This window comes from Aulonocara stuartgranti (genome assembly GCF_965226115.1).
Source record: "Aulonocara stuartgranti genome assembly, chromosome: 6".
NCBI lineage: Eukaryota > Metazoa > Chordata > Actinopteri > Cichliformes > Cichlidae > Aulonocara > Aulonocara stuartgranti.
The window spans coordinates 31,003,885-31,022,682 of record NC_138944.1 but is presented as its reverse complement, the minus strand read 5'-3'; the positions used below and the strand labels follow the sequence as shown (position 1 = coordinate 31,022,682).

Genomic DNA, 18,798 nt, shown 5'->3' with positions numbered 1-18,798 from the left:
AATGCAATCCATTATTATTATTATTATCATAGACAGCCATTGGACTTGACATTTTCCTGGTGAGTTTATGGGCTCAGCCATTCATTCATGGGGTAGCTCAGGAGGTAGAGCAGGTGATCTGCTGATTGGAAGTTTGGTGGTTCAATCCCTGGCTCCCCTAGTCTGTATGCCAAATATCCTTGGGCAAAATATTAACCAACTCCAATGGATGCTCTCTGATGCATCCATTGGAGTGTGAATGGTAAGTAAGCACTTAAAAGCATAGAAGACAGTGCATGTGTCTGGTGAATGTGAATGTGGCATGTTGTATAGAGCGGAAAAGTAGAAAAGCGCTATAGAGGAATCAGCCCATTTACCATTTCTGTTCATACTATTTCCATTTTTAAAATTTGGGTTATTCCAAGTTTCATAAAGGAGGATTATCTGTGATCCGATCATTACCATTTCAGATCAGTCCCTTTGCTCTGCCAAGAGGCCAAGACGGCAAAAGTAAATTACGATCATCTCAAGACTTTGAAATGGGATTTGAAGAAACAGAGGATCACACTGAGGTAGTTATGTCTCTGGAAGTGTCCATATTTTGGGGTAGTGTGGGGGTACTTGTTCTGAAAATTGAATGAATCACATAATAAATTACAAAATACATTAAGTTACTTTCTCTCAGCAGATAATTATTTGTTACAGTATTCGTTATATTACTTTCTAGTTAATCTTCAACATGGCCTGAGATGTACTGAATAAGCAATGCATCGAATTAACATAAACCAAAGGCTACAGCTCCACAGAAGACACACTTTCTTATAGTGATTAATTACTACCACGAAGCCAAGAGCAAAGCTGGGAAGGAAAATGTGGCCAGGCTGACTCTGCTGGAGAAAAAAGTAGTGCTAGAAATGGAGATTAATCCTACAAGCCTGACTGCTCATCACTGCTTTTGTTACCTGTTTAAAAGCAAGCTTTTGCTCTTTCACATGGGTCAGTTTCTCACAATTTGCTTTATATAAGCATGCTGTCTTTACAAAGAGTTGATGTCCTGTTAGCTGCTGCATTTGTGGCTGTTTGCATTTTCATCACGTTCTTGTTCTTTCATAAAACAAAACAAAAACAACATTGCTCATATCTTCACTGCACACAGCTTCTGAGGAGTGAAGATTGTAACACAAGTGCAGGAAAAAAAAGACCTGAAAAATGAGCCGATTTTCCAAATACTTGAGATACTTATGGAGCTCTTCATGACGTATAGTAAAACTACATTTTGTGAGTGTAACGAGCACATGTTTGAACTCCCTTATTTTGAAAGGTCACTGTGTAGGCTGATGTGTAAAATGTTAAACCTATCGTTAACTGGATTGCAGTGACCTTAACATGCTTGAAATGTCATCTCTAAACATGAATTTAAAACCCAATTAAATTTTGAATCATTTCCAAAGTGCAGAATATCGAAGGTGAAAATAAAGCCACTGCTGGGTTTACATCAGCAGCATTCAAAAGCTTTCACTGAAAATAATAAAAATACAAAAATAAGTAATAATAATAATAATTTCTTTAACCAGAACATTTGAGTGAAAAGTGATTCATGAATTTCTGGCTGGGCCCTGTTGTTTGGTTGGCATGAAGTCAAGTTTGTCTTTAATTTCACACACAGCTGGAGTAATGAGGTTGTGCGTAAGGTGTATGACTATTTGTTATTGGGTTTATACTACAGGCCGAGCATGCGTGCACTATATTTCTCTCTCGCCACCCATGTCTTCTTCAGTTGGCCTTTCCTGTTACTCTCTCTCTCTGCCTGCTGTGCCGTCTTGAAATCTGCATTACAATCACGCTGAAACTTTAATGAGGGGAAGCGAGTGAACACAGCGAGCTCATCCAAGAGTATTTAACAGCTAATTTCCAGCAATGAAATATGGATTGTGTGACATGAAAGTCACCTACATTGTGTTTAAAGCCAGAGTGGCAGGTTCACATGGAAGACAGCCAGCACAAGTTAGTAATTTATTCCTGTTCGGTTTGTGTACTGAAGATAGATGTCAGTGTCCAGAGAGAGAACAATGCAGAGGAAAGGAAGTTTTTTTCTCTTTATCTTATTTGTTTTAAGCCATCTGAGGTGTGTACTGGGAATAATTACCAGAATATATGCTAACATTTTACTTACCAACATGACAAAGCTTGCCTTGACTTGTATCATGTTCGTTAACTGGGGCTAGCCTAGCCTTTAACCTAATGCTCAAAACCATAGACATTATAACACATGGACATAACTTATAGGTGGAAAAAATTAACCCAATACATCAGTGCCTAAAAGGCTGCATTCTGCCTAAAGGCCACCAGATGGCGATAGCTGTGGTTGAAAAAGACCTGGGGTCCCATAGATGTTTATGGGAAAAAGGCTTTCTGTCATGGCCTCTGTAAACACTTTCCTGCTAGGTTTATATGTTTAGTCACTCCGTTTTGTTCTTATTGAATAAAACATTGAGTCTGTTTTCTTAAAATTGTGGTATGTACCCAAACCCTAATTGGGTAAACACTTGTCAATCACAAGTCATTAGACTTATTATTAGAAAACAATGGGTGACGTTACTGTACCACACCAGCATACGTGACAGTTACAGTACAACGTCCATCTTTTATACTATGCTGTAAAATGCTGTTCAGTCACATCTAATATTGATTTAACCCTAGAACACTATCGCTATAAATAGTAACACGATCACTAATGCCGGGTGATTTTTACCCGATATAATATAACCAATGAAAAGTAATCAAATATATCAAAATATGACAACACATGACAAATTAGAGTGGTCTTCTTTTACTTTTAACTGTGCCATGTCTAACAAAATGAAAAATAAAACTCCTAAAACAAAATAATGACTCTGGAAAGCTGGTCTTTGGTCCACCCATTCCTGGGACATTTGAGACTTCCCTGGTGATGGCACAGGCTCCTCGACACGCAAACAGCTGCAGGAGGGAGAAATCATGTAAATGTATTTTCTCGGGTGTAAATCACCCAGCGATAGTGTTCTAGGGTTAACATGCTGCTACCTTAATCATAGCTTAACACAGGGCTAAACTGCTAGCAGTTAAAAGGCTAACGTTAATGTGCGCGGCAGCTAGATTAGCATTAGCAACTGTTTAATGTTCCAGTTTTGTGAAAGTGAGGGCTTTGCTTAACTTTAGAAAATGTTCAGTGTTGTGAACTATGAGTGTAAAAAACTCTTTTATATATCACTCTTATATAGTCATGCGATATGAGATGAATCACTATTCCTGTGTCATGAGGGGCTGAAGTCGTGTATCAACTGCAGGAGCCAAGACAGCACTGTTGGTATTATACCAATTTTTAGTATCGATTATTAAATTATCTGAGTAATGATTTTTTTTATTTTGACAACCTTACCAGTGAACAGTTTTTATTATTACATTTAGGAGTTTTTAAAAACTCCCAAATTTGGGAGAATTTGAGAGTTTTTAAAAACTAAGATTCCGTACAATTACGCCCCTTTTTCCAAATTAATAGAAAAAGTTTTCCTGAGTTCCAGGGAGTAAGTTTATGATACCAGAATCAGCAGTACAATCTCACATGCAATCTGTTACTAACAAGTGCACCCACTCACTAATTAACTGTATATTCACTGGCTGTGTTAAGCACCAAATAATCATCCTTTTCACCAACTCCTCCTTCCCTACGCCTCCTCTCTAAGCTTCCTCAAAGACAGTTGCTGTCTCCAGTCAGCTCCTGAGTGGCTCTCCACAGCAAGAACACTAGCACTGTGCTCTTCTTCCACAGCCTGAGGGCATTCAGTCACTCCAGACTAGTCAAATTAGTCATAACCTCAAGGCTAAGCAAGGAAGGTGTACAGTACCAAGTTTTCTTTCATGTCTGGTGCGTGTCAAAGCTGGGTCAAGACCAGGAATTACCAGAGGGAGAGAAAAGGACAGCCATGAGTCCACCTGAAGCCCTGTGGTTGCTGCTGCTGCTGCTGGTCACTGTCAGCTCATGTAAGGTAAGGAGACACCGTGTCCCCAACTTATCCATTCAACCTTTGTGTCAAATGAGTCAAAATTTAAAAGTTTCTAAACTTTAAAGTGGTTCTTGGAAAGAATTGATGTACTCTGATTTATCATTTTGTTAACCAACCTTGTGTCTTTTATATCTCCTGGTATTTGCTGGACATCCCCAAAATAGTTTAGCCATATTGCCTACATGCTAACAGTTAGAGCATGCATTTTTTTTTAAGGGAAACATATTTATAAGTCACAAAAACAGGACTAAAATAAAATGAAATAAATTGACTGAAAGAAATAAAATGCTTTATATAGATCCACATCTTAAAACATATTAGATAAAGTAAATATTGCTGACAAAGGAGTTTAGATCAAAATCGACCTCCCAAAAATTATATTTTTATAGATTTGTTTTGCCAAGTTTTATGCTCAGAGAAATCATGATCATCTATATTCATTGTTTGAGTTATTTTTTTATTATATTATAGTTTTGAGTTTTCTTCTTGTTTTGATCTGTTGTACTGTATTGTTCTGAGAAACTTTGTCGTTCCACTCTACTGAAAAGATGGCGATGATTAGTTTGTAAAAATGCAGAGAGGCAGCCACCTGAGTCAGTGACCAGAAACACCCTGAAGGTGTTTTACACCACTCACTTGTCATGTTGGCTCTGTTGTTGCCCTCCTCCTCCTCATGACTGTGTAACCTTAAGTGCAGCTGATTGAAATATTCATGTTTAGAATATTTGCTGAAGGAGATTTTATGTATAATCCATGTGTATTCTGCAGACTCTTTATCTAGAAAAAAACAACGAGTATGTTACTCCTGATGAGAACAAAGGCGCTATAAAATATTTAGTGTTGGTTAGTTAAATTGTTGACACATAATTGCTCGAGGCAGGAGACGGGGAAGAGCCATGTCCTTCTATAGCTCTTGAAGTTGTTACAGGGCTGCTAGTTGTGCACTGCAGTCTGTTTAGCATCACGGGTGGCCTTTTACAGCTCAAAAACACCAGCCTGATGTGTCAGTATTATCCTATTTTCATTAGACTCAACTAATTACAAACTGCAAATGTCCATTGCTAAAAATGTATATCATTCAATGATTTTGATCCTCCTCTTGACTGGTGATTAGCGTGAGGCCTATTTGACACTATTCCAATATTGTGTTTGATCCTTGCATTACATTTTCATACACACGATGAATTTACAGTACAGTATACTTAGTTTGTGTTTAGTTCTTTTTTTAAGCTTTACATTCATTACCGTATTTTGTAGACTTCATCAAAAATTGCCACTTAAGTGCTGTCCTAAATACGGTCAGAAAAAAATACAGTGAAATGTGTCTCATGGGTAAAGGATTCATTTAGCAGCAGCTCACAACAACACTCAACTCAAGCCACTGTTGCAAGAAAAAAAAAGATGTATATGCAGGCTTTAAAAAAAAAAAAGTACAGCGTCTTTCACATTTAAGGTTTTATATGTCAGGTTATATTAAATAAAAGAAAAAAGACTTTATATGGGTTATTATAAACATCAGCCAAAATGCAGAACACTTACTGCTTCCATAACAATTAAGAGTAGCCAGGCGCTGCTGATCAAATACACGTGATTAACTGATCATGAGCGGGTGCGAGCGCCTCTATAAAAACAGATGTTTCGTCAGTTTGCTGGTCTGGAGCATTCAGGTGTGTGTTAACACACTGCCAGTGAGGAAACACAAAGACGCAAATGTTGCTGCCTATCGATCTGAGAAGGGTTATAGGGACATTTCCAAGCAATTTGAAGTCCATCGTTCAACACTGACAAAGAATATTCATAAGTGGAAAACATTCAAGGCAGTTGCCAGTTTTCCCAAGAGTGGACGCTTCTAGGAAATTTACCTCAAGGTCAGTACTCAGAGAAACTGCAAAAAATTCAAGAGATTTCCAGGCCTCAGTTGGCATGTTAAATATTAAAGTTCACAACAGTATACAGTTTAAAAATGACTGAACAAGTATTGCCTGGCTGGACGGGTTACCAGAAGAAAGCCTCTTCTTTCTGAGAAGAAGCTGTTTGGAGAAAACCAAACACAGATTATCAGCACAAGCCCATCATACCAGCTGTCAGCTTTGTTGGTGGAGGGCTGATTATTTGAGCTTATTTTGAAGCCACGGGACAAGTCACTCGTTCAAACATGAACTCCTCTGTTAACAAAGTATTCTGGAGTCAGCTGTCTGTCTGACAGCTCAAGCTTGGCCCAAATTGGGAAATTCAACAGGACAATGATCCCAATCTACAAATTAATGGCTGAAAAAGAAAAGAATCAAGGCATTGCAATGGTCCAGTCAAAGTCCAGAGCTCAACCTGACTGAAATACTTTTGTGGACTTTAAAAGAGATGTGCATAAAACCAGTGAACTGAATTAACTCTGTCAAGAAGAGTGGGCTGAAAATTCCTTCAATATTTTTTCTATGACAAAGTCACACAGCTTTTTTTAAGGTTAGGTTTAAGGTTTTTCTACAAGCTACTAAATCTTACAGTGCTTCTGCATCCTGGCTTAGATGTTATTAAATAGATGATACATGACATGGTCTAATATGTAATGTACCCCCCTCCCCCAATCTGTTGTGCAAACCTTGTGTTTGTGAAGCACAGCCAATCACAGGGAAGAGAAGGGAAACAAAATGTCATGGCTCAGCGTAAGACTAACAAATGGGATTGTTTTGAACTACTAATTGTGCTAGTTAGCATAATAATGGCACTTAATTTTTTTACGGCCTGCAAGGCTTTCATTTATTCATTCATATAAATAAATAAGCCAGTGATTAGGGCAGTTAGTCATTTGGTTTAAAAAAGTGCCAGAAAACATTTTTTTAAAGAAACACAGCTCACCGCTTCACAAAAATTAAGACAAACTGTGGTTGTAAGTTAAACCACTGGGAAAATAAAACATATCAAGCTAGAAAAACTCATCTTCATTGCAAAAACAATCAATAACAGAACAATAGTCTGAAGAGTAGCAGTGTTGCAAATGCTGCTGATAGACAGAGTGGGTACCAGGAATAAAAGCCTTCAAAATGCACATAGAGACTTAGACTTAGGTAGTATAGTGTATCGTGTATACAGTAAGTATATTATTTAACTGGGACACAGTTAGGCTTTGTGCATAAGTGCTGTACCAACTCCTTTTAATCTGCAGTCCCCAGCAGGTGGATGCAAACGTTGTAAACACAGTGACAGAAGTGGCACACAGGCTGAACTTTATTTTTGGAGTTTGTTGCTGCCATGGAAATGCTGCAGAGCCAGATCAAATAAAGCATCTGTACATCTTGTACTTTCTCTGAAGTTTTGATCAAATCCAGTGTAAAATCTCTTACACAGTTTGGTTGTCGGCAGGCACCGAGGGCCACGTGGTGGCAGTGTTGCATCAGTGTGTGATTTACATGAAGCACAAATGCACACACGCACGCACACACTTAAGGGAGAGGTCAGTCCAGATCATTGTGCATTCCTGTAGGCGTCTGCATTTAATCAATATCAACATTGGACAGAAAGGAAAAAGAAAGGTGTTGACTGCAGTCAGGATGAAAAGGGAAAATTAAAGGTCAGGTAAAAGAAGAAGAAAATGGGTATGGAAATGATAAAAGGGTGAAAAAAGCAAGAGAATGGGATAAGTGTCAGATGAATATTCTTTTTTTTCTCGTTAGCACTTTTTTTGCGGCGTGCTTTTTTTCATTGAATGAAATATGGTTTGAGAGGAGACTGTGGCGCTTGGATAAAGAAGTGGAAGGAATAGGTGAGAGTCTGGGAGAGAGATGGAGGAGTGTGTCTGCGAGAGAGGGTGGAGGAAAGGCGGGAGGGAGGGAGAGGCAGAGAGTTAGCGGATAAATGAGAGAGCAGCGCTGGCTCAGCCACAACGCCTCACTGCCAGACGAAGGAAGGAGTCCAGGAAACACACACATACACACACGCACACACACATACGCGCACAGTTCAGACCAGCTGTTTCCAGGAGCACCTCCTGCAGCCTGAGCTGGATGTTTGGACTTGATGCGTCTTTGCATGGATGCATCTGGATTTATCTACTAACCTGTGGCAGTGTCTTAGACTTCAGAGGGAACATTCGTGATTTTTTCTCTTCTTTTCTTTTTAAACAAACACTACAGAGCAACTGCACAACCTGTAACACCATGCTGTGCAGCTGCTCTTGTTAGAATGACTGCTGTGAACAGTTTGGACTGTGTGTGAGAGCCGGCCAGAGTTTCTGTTAGTGTGTGTGTGTGTGTGCGGTGTGTGAATGTGTATGCATCAGGATGAGTGTTCCCATGTTGAAAATTGGAGCGGTGCTCAGCACCATGGCTATGGTAACTAACTGGATGTCCCAGACCTTACCGTCGCTGGTTGGACTCAATGGAACCATCATCTCCTCAGAGGGCACGCATGAACGGATCGTCAGCGTACGTATTCATATTCATATGACTAAACACGCACGCATACACGCTGCATCTGTGCACTTCCAGAACTTCGTCTTCATCAAACGATAGAGACGCATTTTTGTTGTCACTTGAGTTGTGATTTTCAGCAGCACCTTTACATACTTCTCTTTTCTACACAGCAACATCCACTTTCAGTAAATATAATGACATAAGCTCTCCTTTGTGACATGATCTGTAATTATTCCAAGATAAATGTCTGCTTATTCACTGTAGAAGAAAAAAAGCCCCAGCTTCTAAGATATCTACGATGACGGGGGAAGTAAGTCAGATTCAATTATCAAGATCTTCGGGGATATTTTAGCCTGCATGCAGCAGATATTTGATCTGTTCACTGGTGCAGAAAAGACATGAAAGAAGGTAGAGGAGGAAAAAAAAGCGCTCACAAGATCAGAGTCAGAGCACAATTAGAAAATACACTACAGCAGGTGGCACAACTGAAGAATAAATAGCACTAATGAATAAATAAATAAGCTTTTATGAGTCATAAAGAACACATGTACAGTATGCACACACTGCTGCACACACACACACTGCTACACCCACAGACCGGTAATAGGATTGCTCTTTCTCAGACTTACTGGGGTGATATTTCTCCTAGGGAAGGCTGACTCACCCAATGGGACAGCCGGTGATTTGTTGCCCTAGCAACCCCCCTGGCAACCCGAGACATGGGGGATCACTGCACGCACCCTGGTTTCTTCACCCCGTATGCGTATCCTGTCCGTGCATTGCAGTTTGTGTGCGTTTGTGCGCACACTCAGGGTTTGCATGATTTACCTTTCTGGCACCTCGCATCTGCTGCGTGGTGGCACTTTGCAAGTTCAGCAAAGTGCATGTAGTCTCATGCAAGCAGGTGCCCACACACACACACACACACACACACACACACACACAGAGACCGTGGCTGAAGCAGATGGAGATGTTAGATGGGCAGTGTTGCTACTGCAATAGTTGACAGACAGTTTCTAAATGGGAAATGTCTGAAATCTGGCTGTTGTGTCTCTGTAATCCAGCTTAATTGCACATAAATTTAATTGTTAGCTACATCACTTTCGCCAAAGTGTTTATTTATTTATTTTTTGCCAATTGTGCTTCCCTGGAGTCTTATCAAATGAACTCAAATGCTCTTTAATCAGCACTACTTGTCAGGTTCCAAATGTGCTTCAACTTTGCTGAATTAATTTTAAACTGCATGGTAATTAAAACATAAATTGTATTAAAAGGTTTTTCTTTTTGTTTCTTAAGATAAGGGCTGCTAATGAATTGGTGCTTTGTTCAGCTTACATACTGAGTAACAGAAGCATTTCAATGGATTCTTTATTGTTTTAAGCAGCTGTTGTAACTATTCACTATCCTCTGACTCTTTAGCATTTAGTTTAAGCTTGATTGAGTTTTTATTGGTCATTTTTAAACTGTTCTATTCATTTATTTACCCATTTAGCCTGTTGCCACAACACATTTCAGTTGTTGGCCTTTTACTTTTTGCTACATAATATTATTATATTGAGATTAATGTTGCAGCGTTTCTGTTGCTAACCTGTTTTGCCATGCTCAGTCAGAGCATTCAGTGTTTATGTGTTACTGCTGACTCACTATGCATATTTTTCTTATGTCATAAGAGCATATGACTTTTAAAAAAGAAGGCTTCTATACAGTCTATTCATTGCAGTGCTAGTCTGGGTAAACACACTCTAAGCTACATGGTGTCAGTAAGACTTTCCGATTTTTCTCTTATATAGGATGTTACACACATTTTTCTGAGTTGCGTACGTCCTCCTGTCTCCTCAGCCTCTTATCAACAATTTGTCAACTGCAGAAATGCGGCTCTGTTTGCTCTGCGCTCTCTGTATTTGCTCTGATCACAATCAGTCGAGCTGCCTGTGTAGATTTTTATCATTTTTCCCTCGTGTGAAATGAGCCCCGAGGTGCCATATGTCCTCTGTTTAATTACATCGAGCAGGAGGCACAGCCGATGCTCATACATTCAGCTCATTCACATCTTCCTCTTTTTAAACCTCAACGCTCGCGTCATCAGCTCCATTGTGAACATTGTGAAGGTTACCCCTCTGAACCCAGCTGATAGATTTATCAGATGTTTCCCTCCAGGCCACCACGGTCCCCCCTCCATATTTCCCTCTCGTGCCTTCATCCTCTCGGCAGCCTCCTTCTCTCATCCTCCCCCTCTGCCATTATTCTTTTTCAGGGTTTTTAGGGCAGCTCAGTGCGACAGGCTGTGAGTGTCAGATCAAACTCAGCCGTTCCTTTACATTGTTCTAAAGTGTTATCACTAAGTAGGTCAAGCTGCAGACCTGGATAAACCTCACAGTAATGAGCTCGTGATTTAGCGTCTTCTGTGTTTTTGTCTTTATGGTTTTTAACTTCCTCTGCTGTTACTTGCTTCCAAATGGTCAGCCCTCTGGGAACAATCGGTGTCGCCTCAACCTAATGAGTCCCAAATAACCCAAAACATAAAAAAAGGGTCTGATTATATAACAGCTTAGACTGTATTTTTCAAGTGCTAATAATTGCCTGTCCACTCCTCTGTGCTGCAGTTTTTAAAATCACCTCAGCAGGTTGGATTTGTGCCATTCTTTAGGCTACAAAAGGTTAAAAATAGGATTCCCCTGTGGTGAGGCAAATAATAACTTTTTTTTTTATTTTCCTACTGTCTGAATAACAAAAAGCAAAACGTACATACTATTACACCAGCAGGAGTGCTGACATTTAAATAGCTGCAAATGTACAGCGTACAAACAGAGTTGTAAAGGAGCCACTTGAAATGCCTCTTAACCCTAGAACACTATCGCTATAAATAGTAACACGATCACTAATGCCGGGTAATTTTTACCCGATATAATATAACCAATGAAAAGTAATCAAATATATCAAAATATGACAACACATGACAAATTAGAGTGGTCTTCTTTTACTTTTAATTGTGCCATGTCTAACAAAATGAAAAATAGAACTCCTAAAACAAAATAATGACTCTGGAAAGCTGGTCTTTGGTCCACCCATTCCTGGGACATTTGAGACTTCCCTGGTGAAGGCACAGGCTCCTCGACACGCAAACAGCTGCAGGAGGGAGAAATCATGTAAATGTATTTTCTCGGGTGTAAATCACCCAGCGATAGTGTTCTAGGGTTAAATGCTAGAATTCGCACACGGTGTGCCTCTTAAGCCCTTTCAATTAAATCTCTGTTTTGTTTGTTCTTCGTATCACGATGGAGACTCTCTGATCTGAAACCCATTGTTTGATTCATGAATTAATACTTTTTTGTCTTAAACCAAAGCCCCTCTGATTTCGTCCCCCACTCCCCAAATCAATACCAAGGACTGCCATTAATAATAAGCACAAACGTTGTTTTTCTTTTTGAACATTAAAATCTCTATTCGACCGCTGGCCTCGTCTTTGAAGAGCACCTGATTGTGGATTATCAACACTAATCTTCTGAGCCTGTGCTTTTTTTCTTTTTCACTTTAATCAAATATTCAATTAATAACTGGATTTTAGATCCTCATGGGTAGATTCAAGTGGTGCATGTTAAAATAAATATTGATTTTGAAGTGATTTTTTAAAGGATGTCATAAATGCAGGCTCCAGAATCCTTTCATGTTGAACATGCAGACTGACCCACAGTGATTTGATTAGTTATTGAACTTGGGCCTGGTTAAACATAGACTGTTTAGAACTGTGAGATGTGTAGTGAGAGGACCCAAATGCAAGATGCAGGGAGGCAGAGTTCCAATAACAAAAGGCGAGCTGTTCATTTAGGCTGTAGCGAGAGCCAAGAAACTAAATAGCAGAATTCCAAAAACAAGGCAACAACATGGGAACACAGAGAGAAGGTACGACTACAGGCAGCTCAACAAAAGACCAAGGGGATGCGGGACAAGTTATACACAGAAGGCTAATAAAGGCAGGGAGTAATATCAGCTGTACAATCAGCTAGATGAGGACAGATGGGAAGTAAAAGCAACTGTAAAACACAAGAGGCAAAGGATTACCAAAGTAAAGCAGGAAATGAAGAATAGACAAAAGAACACACTGGATATGTATAAGCTTGACAGAAGCAAATATGAAACATTAACCAGAAGTAAAACATGACAAGTACTTAATGCTCAGAAAGCTCAGGAATCAATGAAAATCAGATCCTAAAAGCTGAGATGTCAAACTCATTTTACACTGTGGACCACATGCAGCCCACTTTGAGTGGACCAAACTCGTGAAGCTCTCCTCTCTGTCAGTGCAAAGACATTTTATTACACATTTAGTCCCTGAAACACTTTAATATAAGGAAATGAAGTGCAGTTGAAACAATGCGTCTCAGTTTTTCTTCATGATGAAGAAATGATGCTGAAGTCTGTCGTCACTAATCTTTGGCCTTAGATTTTAAGACATACATGTGTAAAATGAAAGAAAAAGTCCTGTTAGCTCCTGTAATTATAAAACTGAACATTTTTGTTAAATGACAGAATGTCTTTCTATCAAAGATTAAAAAAAAAACCCAATAACTTTCTGTCATTTATTTACTTTGGTGTGTATCAGTGGCCACGAGGGACATTTTTATTAGTAGGAAAAGCTCTAAAATCTACAAAAATATCGTTAAAATCCCCAAATGTATGCTTTCCTTTACACTTTACAGTGCTGTCCCATGGGCCAGACTGGAGTCTTCAGCAGGCCTCAGGCCTCATGTTTGACACCCCTGTCCTAATAACATTAAAGAACAGGACAAATCCTGTCATATTATAATTTCTTGCTGGAATCTCGTGGTACGGTTAAATAATACGTTTATACTTACTGGCTAAACAAGAGCTGAACATGACCTTATATCTGTGTGTGTTTGTACCAGGCTTGTTTCACACATTAGCTTACTGAGGTGCTATCTATTAATAGCCAACTCGTACTACTAACTGTTGTTGAAGCCAGTCTTGATTTCAGTCAGATTTGCTTTATTAAGTGATCCACAGAGCAGATAAAAGTACTTGTTCATATCCATAGGGAAGAAAATCTGCTAACACAGCTTTTCTCCTTTTTTATCAGCTTACCTGAAACTACTGAATCAACAAAATGGCATTGATCTCTCCCCCACCTCTACAACAGCCAAACCACACACTACTACAGTGTTTCCTGTTTCCCTGCTGTTAGCTTTGTGACAGCGTTGTTTAGCTAATTCAATTTTTATGTTTTCTTAATGTAAAAAAGAGAATTTTCCTCATACACAAAAGAAAGTTCAATCCTGCAGTTTATCACAAACCTGACATAGTCTTTACTCACCAGGACGGTTATGAAAAATTGTAACAGGAGAAATAACTTGTAACTATAGTTAGATAAATGTAGTGGGGTAAAAAAAAAAAAGCACTATAAAAGCAATATTTTCGTTTGACTGTTAAGTAGAAATTGAAACCTCAGTGAAAAACGCCCACTCCATTGCAGCAGGAGGACCTATAATAGGCACTTAAGGACAGTACTGGAGTCGACGTATTTTTGCAGCTGATAGTTTTATAAGAATTGTGAACGTAATGAAAGCCGATAACCACTTTAGATGAAAAAATGAGCATTTTGTTGTCCATGTGAATGAACACACAGGTGCTTTTCCTTGGATGAGCTAATGTCATTTAGCGGTTCAGCCATTTTTATGATGAGATTCATTCTTAATAACTTGGAACACCACGTTTCCTGCTGCGTTGCTCTGCAGCAGTGGGTCATCCATCGTCATATTCACGCTCTCAATACAGGCAGAACAGACAACAATTGTACATACTACTATAAAACAATGACTAAAAATACCTTGGGCTTCATGTCGCCCCCGCTAAGGGAAAAAACTGCAAAAACTCTCATTTGTTCATTTGAGTAATGGCTGCTACAGCAAAGCTATTTTTAACTTTTGTTGTTTTACATTTTGGGAACAGAAGCGTTCGACCAGAAGGAAGAAACTGGAACTGTCTGGTGTGCAGGGATGCTGTGGTTAACCAGTCAGCCTGTTAGACCACTTAACAGTTTGATTGAGTGAGTTTGTGTTATTTACAGATAAGAATCCAAACCACGACAACAAAGAAAAGGATAAAACAGATTCAATAAAAGCAGGATAAAATGAAATCATCGTGGTTTTATCAGTGCGGAAACAAGAAAGCCTTCTCAAACATGGGAGTCGCTGGGGCCCCTTCTTGCACACAGCTTCACAGTTTGCTTTAAAATCAAGCTTCGGATCAACAACTATTCAAAGGCATTAACATTAAACACACTCCACAATCTGACCTTTAATAAAAGTAGCTTTGTGTTTAGGAGGGCTTTTCCTAAAATCAGTAATTGTGTATTTAATCTTAGACGTGTTCAGCTGTTTATGAGTCCTCACTGAGATAATAAGACAAAGCTCCTTGTGTTTGTTACCTTCCAATTACGTGTTGCCAACAAGGAAGTTGCAGAGTGCCCTCTGGTGGACACACTATGCAGCCTCAACACTCGTAACATGGTTAAAATATTTTTTCCACCTCAATTTCTTACCTTTTAAATTTTCATTATCAGTCCCGACTCCCAACCAATATATTGATCAGGCTCTGATTTGTGTTATCAAAATCATTTGTACTAGCTACTGTTTCCAAGGTGTCCAGAATATTATCTAAAAGAAAGTCAGGCTTAATTGGATTTATCAAATCTATCAAAAACATTTTCCCTCAGTCACTGTGATCACTGTTGAGGGTGTTATGAATGATTTTACCTTGAATCACATGCTTCAATAACGGCTTCGCTTAAGAATGAATACATTTCCTACCTCCCATTTACAGTATGTGCTGAAAGATAAAAGTAGGCATACATATAAACAGATCATGGGAGATGTGCATTCATCATTTGGAAAAAAAACCCCTCATATTTTGGTGTAAAGGTAGAAATAAAGATAAGAGGAGTTACCGCTCTGTGCTTTTTTCTTTTTCTATTTTTTAGGAGAATGTAGTCTCTATTAAATCTCCGTTTCGTAGCCTTTGTAGGGTTTTTCATGTATTTTTTATTTTCAGCCAACACACTTCTTTTCAGCGTCTCAGTCTTATTCAGGTCAGACTGCAGTCATCAGGGCTGAACAGATATTTTCCTTTTATGTCATTATCGTCGTAGCCAGCACGTAAATCTCTGCGTGATCTCACCATGATGCATCTCGTGATTTCAGCGTCTTTTTATGTTTGTCAAACGGAGATTGTGCGCTTTCTGTGTTTTCATTGGGCTCGACTTCACCAGAGACATCCATGTCCAATTCTGAATTTCTCATTTGTTGCTAAAATCAGCTGTGACGCCTCCCACATGTCTGTGTCCAGGAAAGCTAGCAGCATTACTGGAGAGTTTCCACTCTGCCTCCACGGACGGAACTGCTGTTCTCTCTGGCAGAAAGTCACCGACTCCCCAGAGCTCCCACAAATCTGCACAAAAGATGATTTCTACCCTGCAAACAGTCCACACCAGTGCACAACCAAACATCTATGAGCAACCACTTAATCTCTAAAAACTTCAATCATCAACTTAAATTTTAATCACTGATATTTGCTTTCTGTTTTGTTGTATTATTATTATGCAATGTCAAAGCATACGAGTGAGTTCATAGCACTGAAGCTTTTCGCTTTAATCTCTAAATGTAGCATCCGGTTTTCAGATTCCTCTAAAAACCCTTTTTAAGCTAAATTTAAATCAAACTGACAAAGCAGAAATAAATAACCACCAATACCTGAACCTCTGCTTTTTTTCTTTCTTTTTCTTCTTCGTTTCTTGCTGTTTTCACAGTTGAAGAACAAAATGTGTCTCTCAAAGATATTCGACATTCACAAGACCGTGAATGTTGAACATCATCACCCTACATTCATCAACAACTTCAAATGAATGTCAATGTTGCTCCATCCATCTCTGGATGTTCATTGTTTTACCAATAAGTTTCCTGCATTAGTGCATTTACACATTTGTTTCCTGCTACCTGGCTGTAGCATGCAGACCAAAAAGGCATTTTAACCATAAATCATTTAATCCCTCCCAGTTTGATTTGATGGTTTCAAATGTCAAACCTGTGCATTGTTAAATGTCAGTTTTACACATTTTAACTTGGTTTCCATTGTGGTTAATCTAATCTGAGCCAGACGTTTTAGAGTCTTTTTACTGACAAAAACAGTCCCATGGCCTGCGTGTCACAGAAGCATAAAGTAGTTAAGCCAAGGAGCAATGGTGAGGTGTTTATTTGGTAATGGAAATAGTTGTACTCCAGCTTGTTGTGTACATCATCTGCTCTGCTAATAGGTGATGAATTTGTTTGTTGTTCTGTTTTGCTTTCTGTGCTTTCCTCTGCTCACCCTCTCGTCTGGTAATGTGTTATCCCGCAGTGACTTCATTAACACCGGGCGTGTTTGTGTGCAGGGGCTGTACCCGGGCTCAGAGGAAGGCTGGCAGGTTTACAGCACGGCCTCGGATCCCGACGGCAGGTGCATGTGCACGGTGGTCGCCCCGGCACGGAACCTCTGTAAACGAGACCCTCGGAGTCGACAGCTACGCTCGCTGACCGAGCAGGTGCGTGTGCATTTGTGAGTGTTCGTCTCGCGCCTTGACGTTTCAGTGGTCAGCATTGACATGCGGCACGGGGCAGAGGCGGTGTACTGGAATGAAAATATTCACTGGACTGTCTCTTTGTTTTGACACTTGCAGAAACACACATGAACAGACACACACGGGCTTCGCTGACAGATGTATTCCTGATACATCAGTAGCCAAATCCTCTGTAGACTGCCAGTCATTCAGCATGCCAAAAGAGTTTAAACTCAAAGAAACGCTGACAGATGGGTGGGAAAGAAACACTTTGTTCTGTGTTGTGGGTGCAGCTCAGCATACGACCATACAAGCGTGTAACTGCTTGTGTGTGTGTACATGTGTACGGGGCTATTCAGTTCATGCCTGTGTCCTAAGAGAGGGTAATAAAAGTGATTTGTGACAGAAATTGATGAATTATTGAACGGCATCAAGTAAGCAAACATTTCTGAATGCATTCGCTATTCTCAGCCTCGCACACGACGGCACGTTTTCTCACCAACGCTGTAGTAAACCGGAGCACACCAATGGCAATATCACAAAGATTACTACTCTTTTTGTCCTACACTGGTGCTGTTACATCCTGTTCTCGCTTCACACAAAACGAGAGAGAAATGAGAAAAAGGTAGATGAACACTATCAGAAATAACTCCCTCTTCTCTCCTCGCTCTGCTCTTGTTGAGAGTCTTTTGTATTTATGAATCTTAATCAGCTCAGCATGTCTGTGGAAGTGACACCTAGATCCCGCTGTGAGTTTGTGTGCGGTGGTATGAGCGCTTATTTTTTATTTTTCTATTTTTTTTGCTTGTCTGGCCTCCACAGAACGTGTTGTACAGGAGATGTGTGGGCGGGTTTGTTTGTTTGTTTGTTTGCATATCACTCCTGAATATCTGGAAATATCTGGGTCATTTTTATAGTAGATTTTTTTAAACACTTGTTTTTCATTCAACATTAAAAGAGATTTCAAGTGTGTGGTACACCCTCTGCCTGGTTAATGAGACGGGGCGTGAGTGGGGGTTGTTTTTTAGAGCAGGACACGAAAGGAGAGGGACTTCTGTTTAAATGGACCTAATGAGATCTAAGAGAGGGGAACAGGGGGTCTGCAAACTGTGTCTTTGTATCATATTGTTGAGCAGTGAATGGGGGATGTTAAACCTGAAGCATGAACTGCTTTTAATTTACAAAGCATATTTTCCTCACACTCTTTTATTTATCCATTTTTATTTATTTACCTATTTCTATTTTCAGTTAGGAGCTAAAAATGTTACGTGTTACGTGTAAAAAATGTTTTTTAATGTGGTGCCTACAACTTTTATGAAACAACAATAATAATAATAATAATAATGATAATGATGATGACGATGATAATAATAATACTAATAATACTACTAATAATAATATATTCTACTACTACTACAACTTTAAAAACTCTCACCACCTTCCTTTAATACAGAAAATTAAAAACATATACACAGTTAAATTAGTAAATAAAATTAATCAATTATTTAAATGAACAATTAAATAAAATAAACACATAAAACCACAGAACAATAAAACTGCCCACCATACTGTTTGCAGTTTAAATTTTGAACCACATGAACAGAATGACTGTATTTAGCACTGCCAGCCTGTTGGTCACTGCTTTAGACTCAAATATCTCGACCAGTTTGGAAGAATTGCTGTAACCCTTGCTGCAGATATTCACGGACCCCAGAGGTTATCTCGGATAACTTTGGTGATCCTTTTGTTTTCATCTTTTAACATT

The 18,798-nt window shown here is 39.3% G+C and overlaps 1 protein-coding gene across 2 annotated transcripts in view; it reads left to right on the top strand.

Annotated features, from left to right (window-relative positions):
- Positions 1 to 2,673: 2,673 nt before the first annotated feature.
- Positions 2,674 to 18,798, top strand: part of LOC309708312 (noelin-2-like) — a 40,423-nt gene continuing 24,298 nt past the window's right edge. Inside the window, exons 1-3 of one of the 2 annotated variants that reach the window (XM_082536243.1) lie at positions 2,674 to 2,978; positions 3,702 to 4,004; positions 16,869 to 17,018. In XM_082536243.1, coding sequence (XP_082392369.1) covers positions 3,942 to 4,004; positions 16,869 to 17,018 — 213 coding nt within the window. In that variant the 5' untranslated portion in view covers positions 2,674 to 2,978; positions 3,702 to 3,941. Of the gene's footprint in view, positions 2,979 to 3,701; positions 4,005 to 7,885; positions 8,441 to 16,868; positions 17,019 to 18,798 lie in introns of those variants that run through there. The other variant, XM_082536242.1, reaches the window with a different exon arrangement.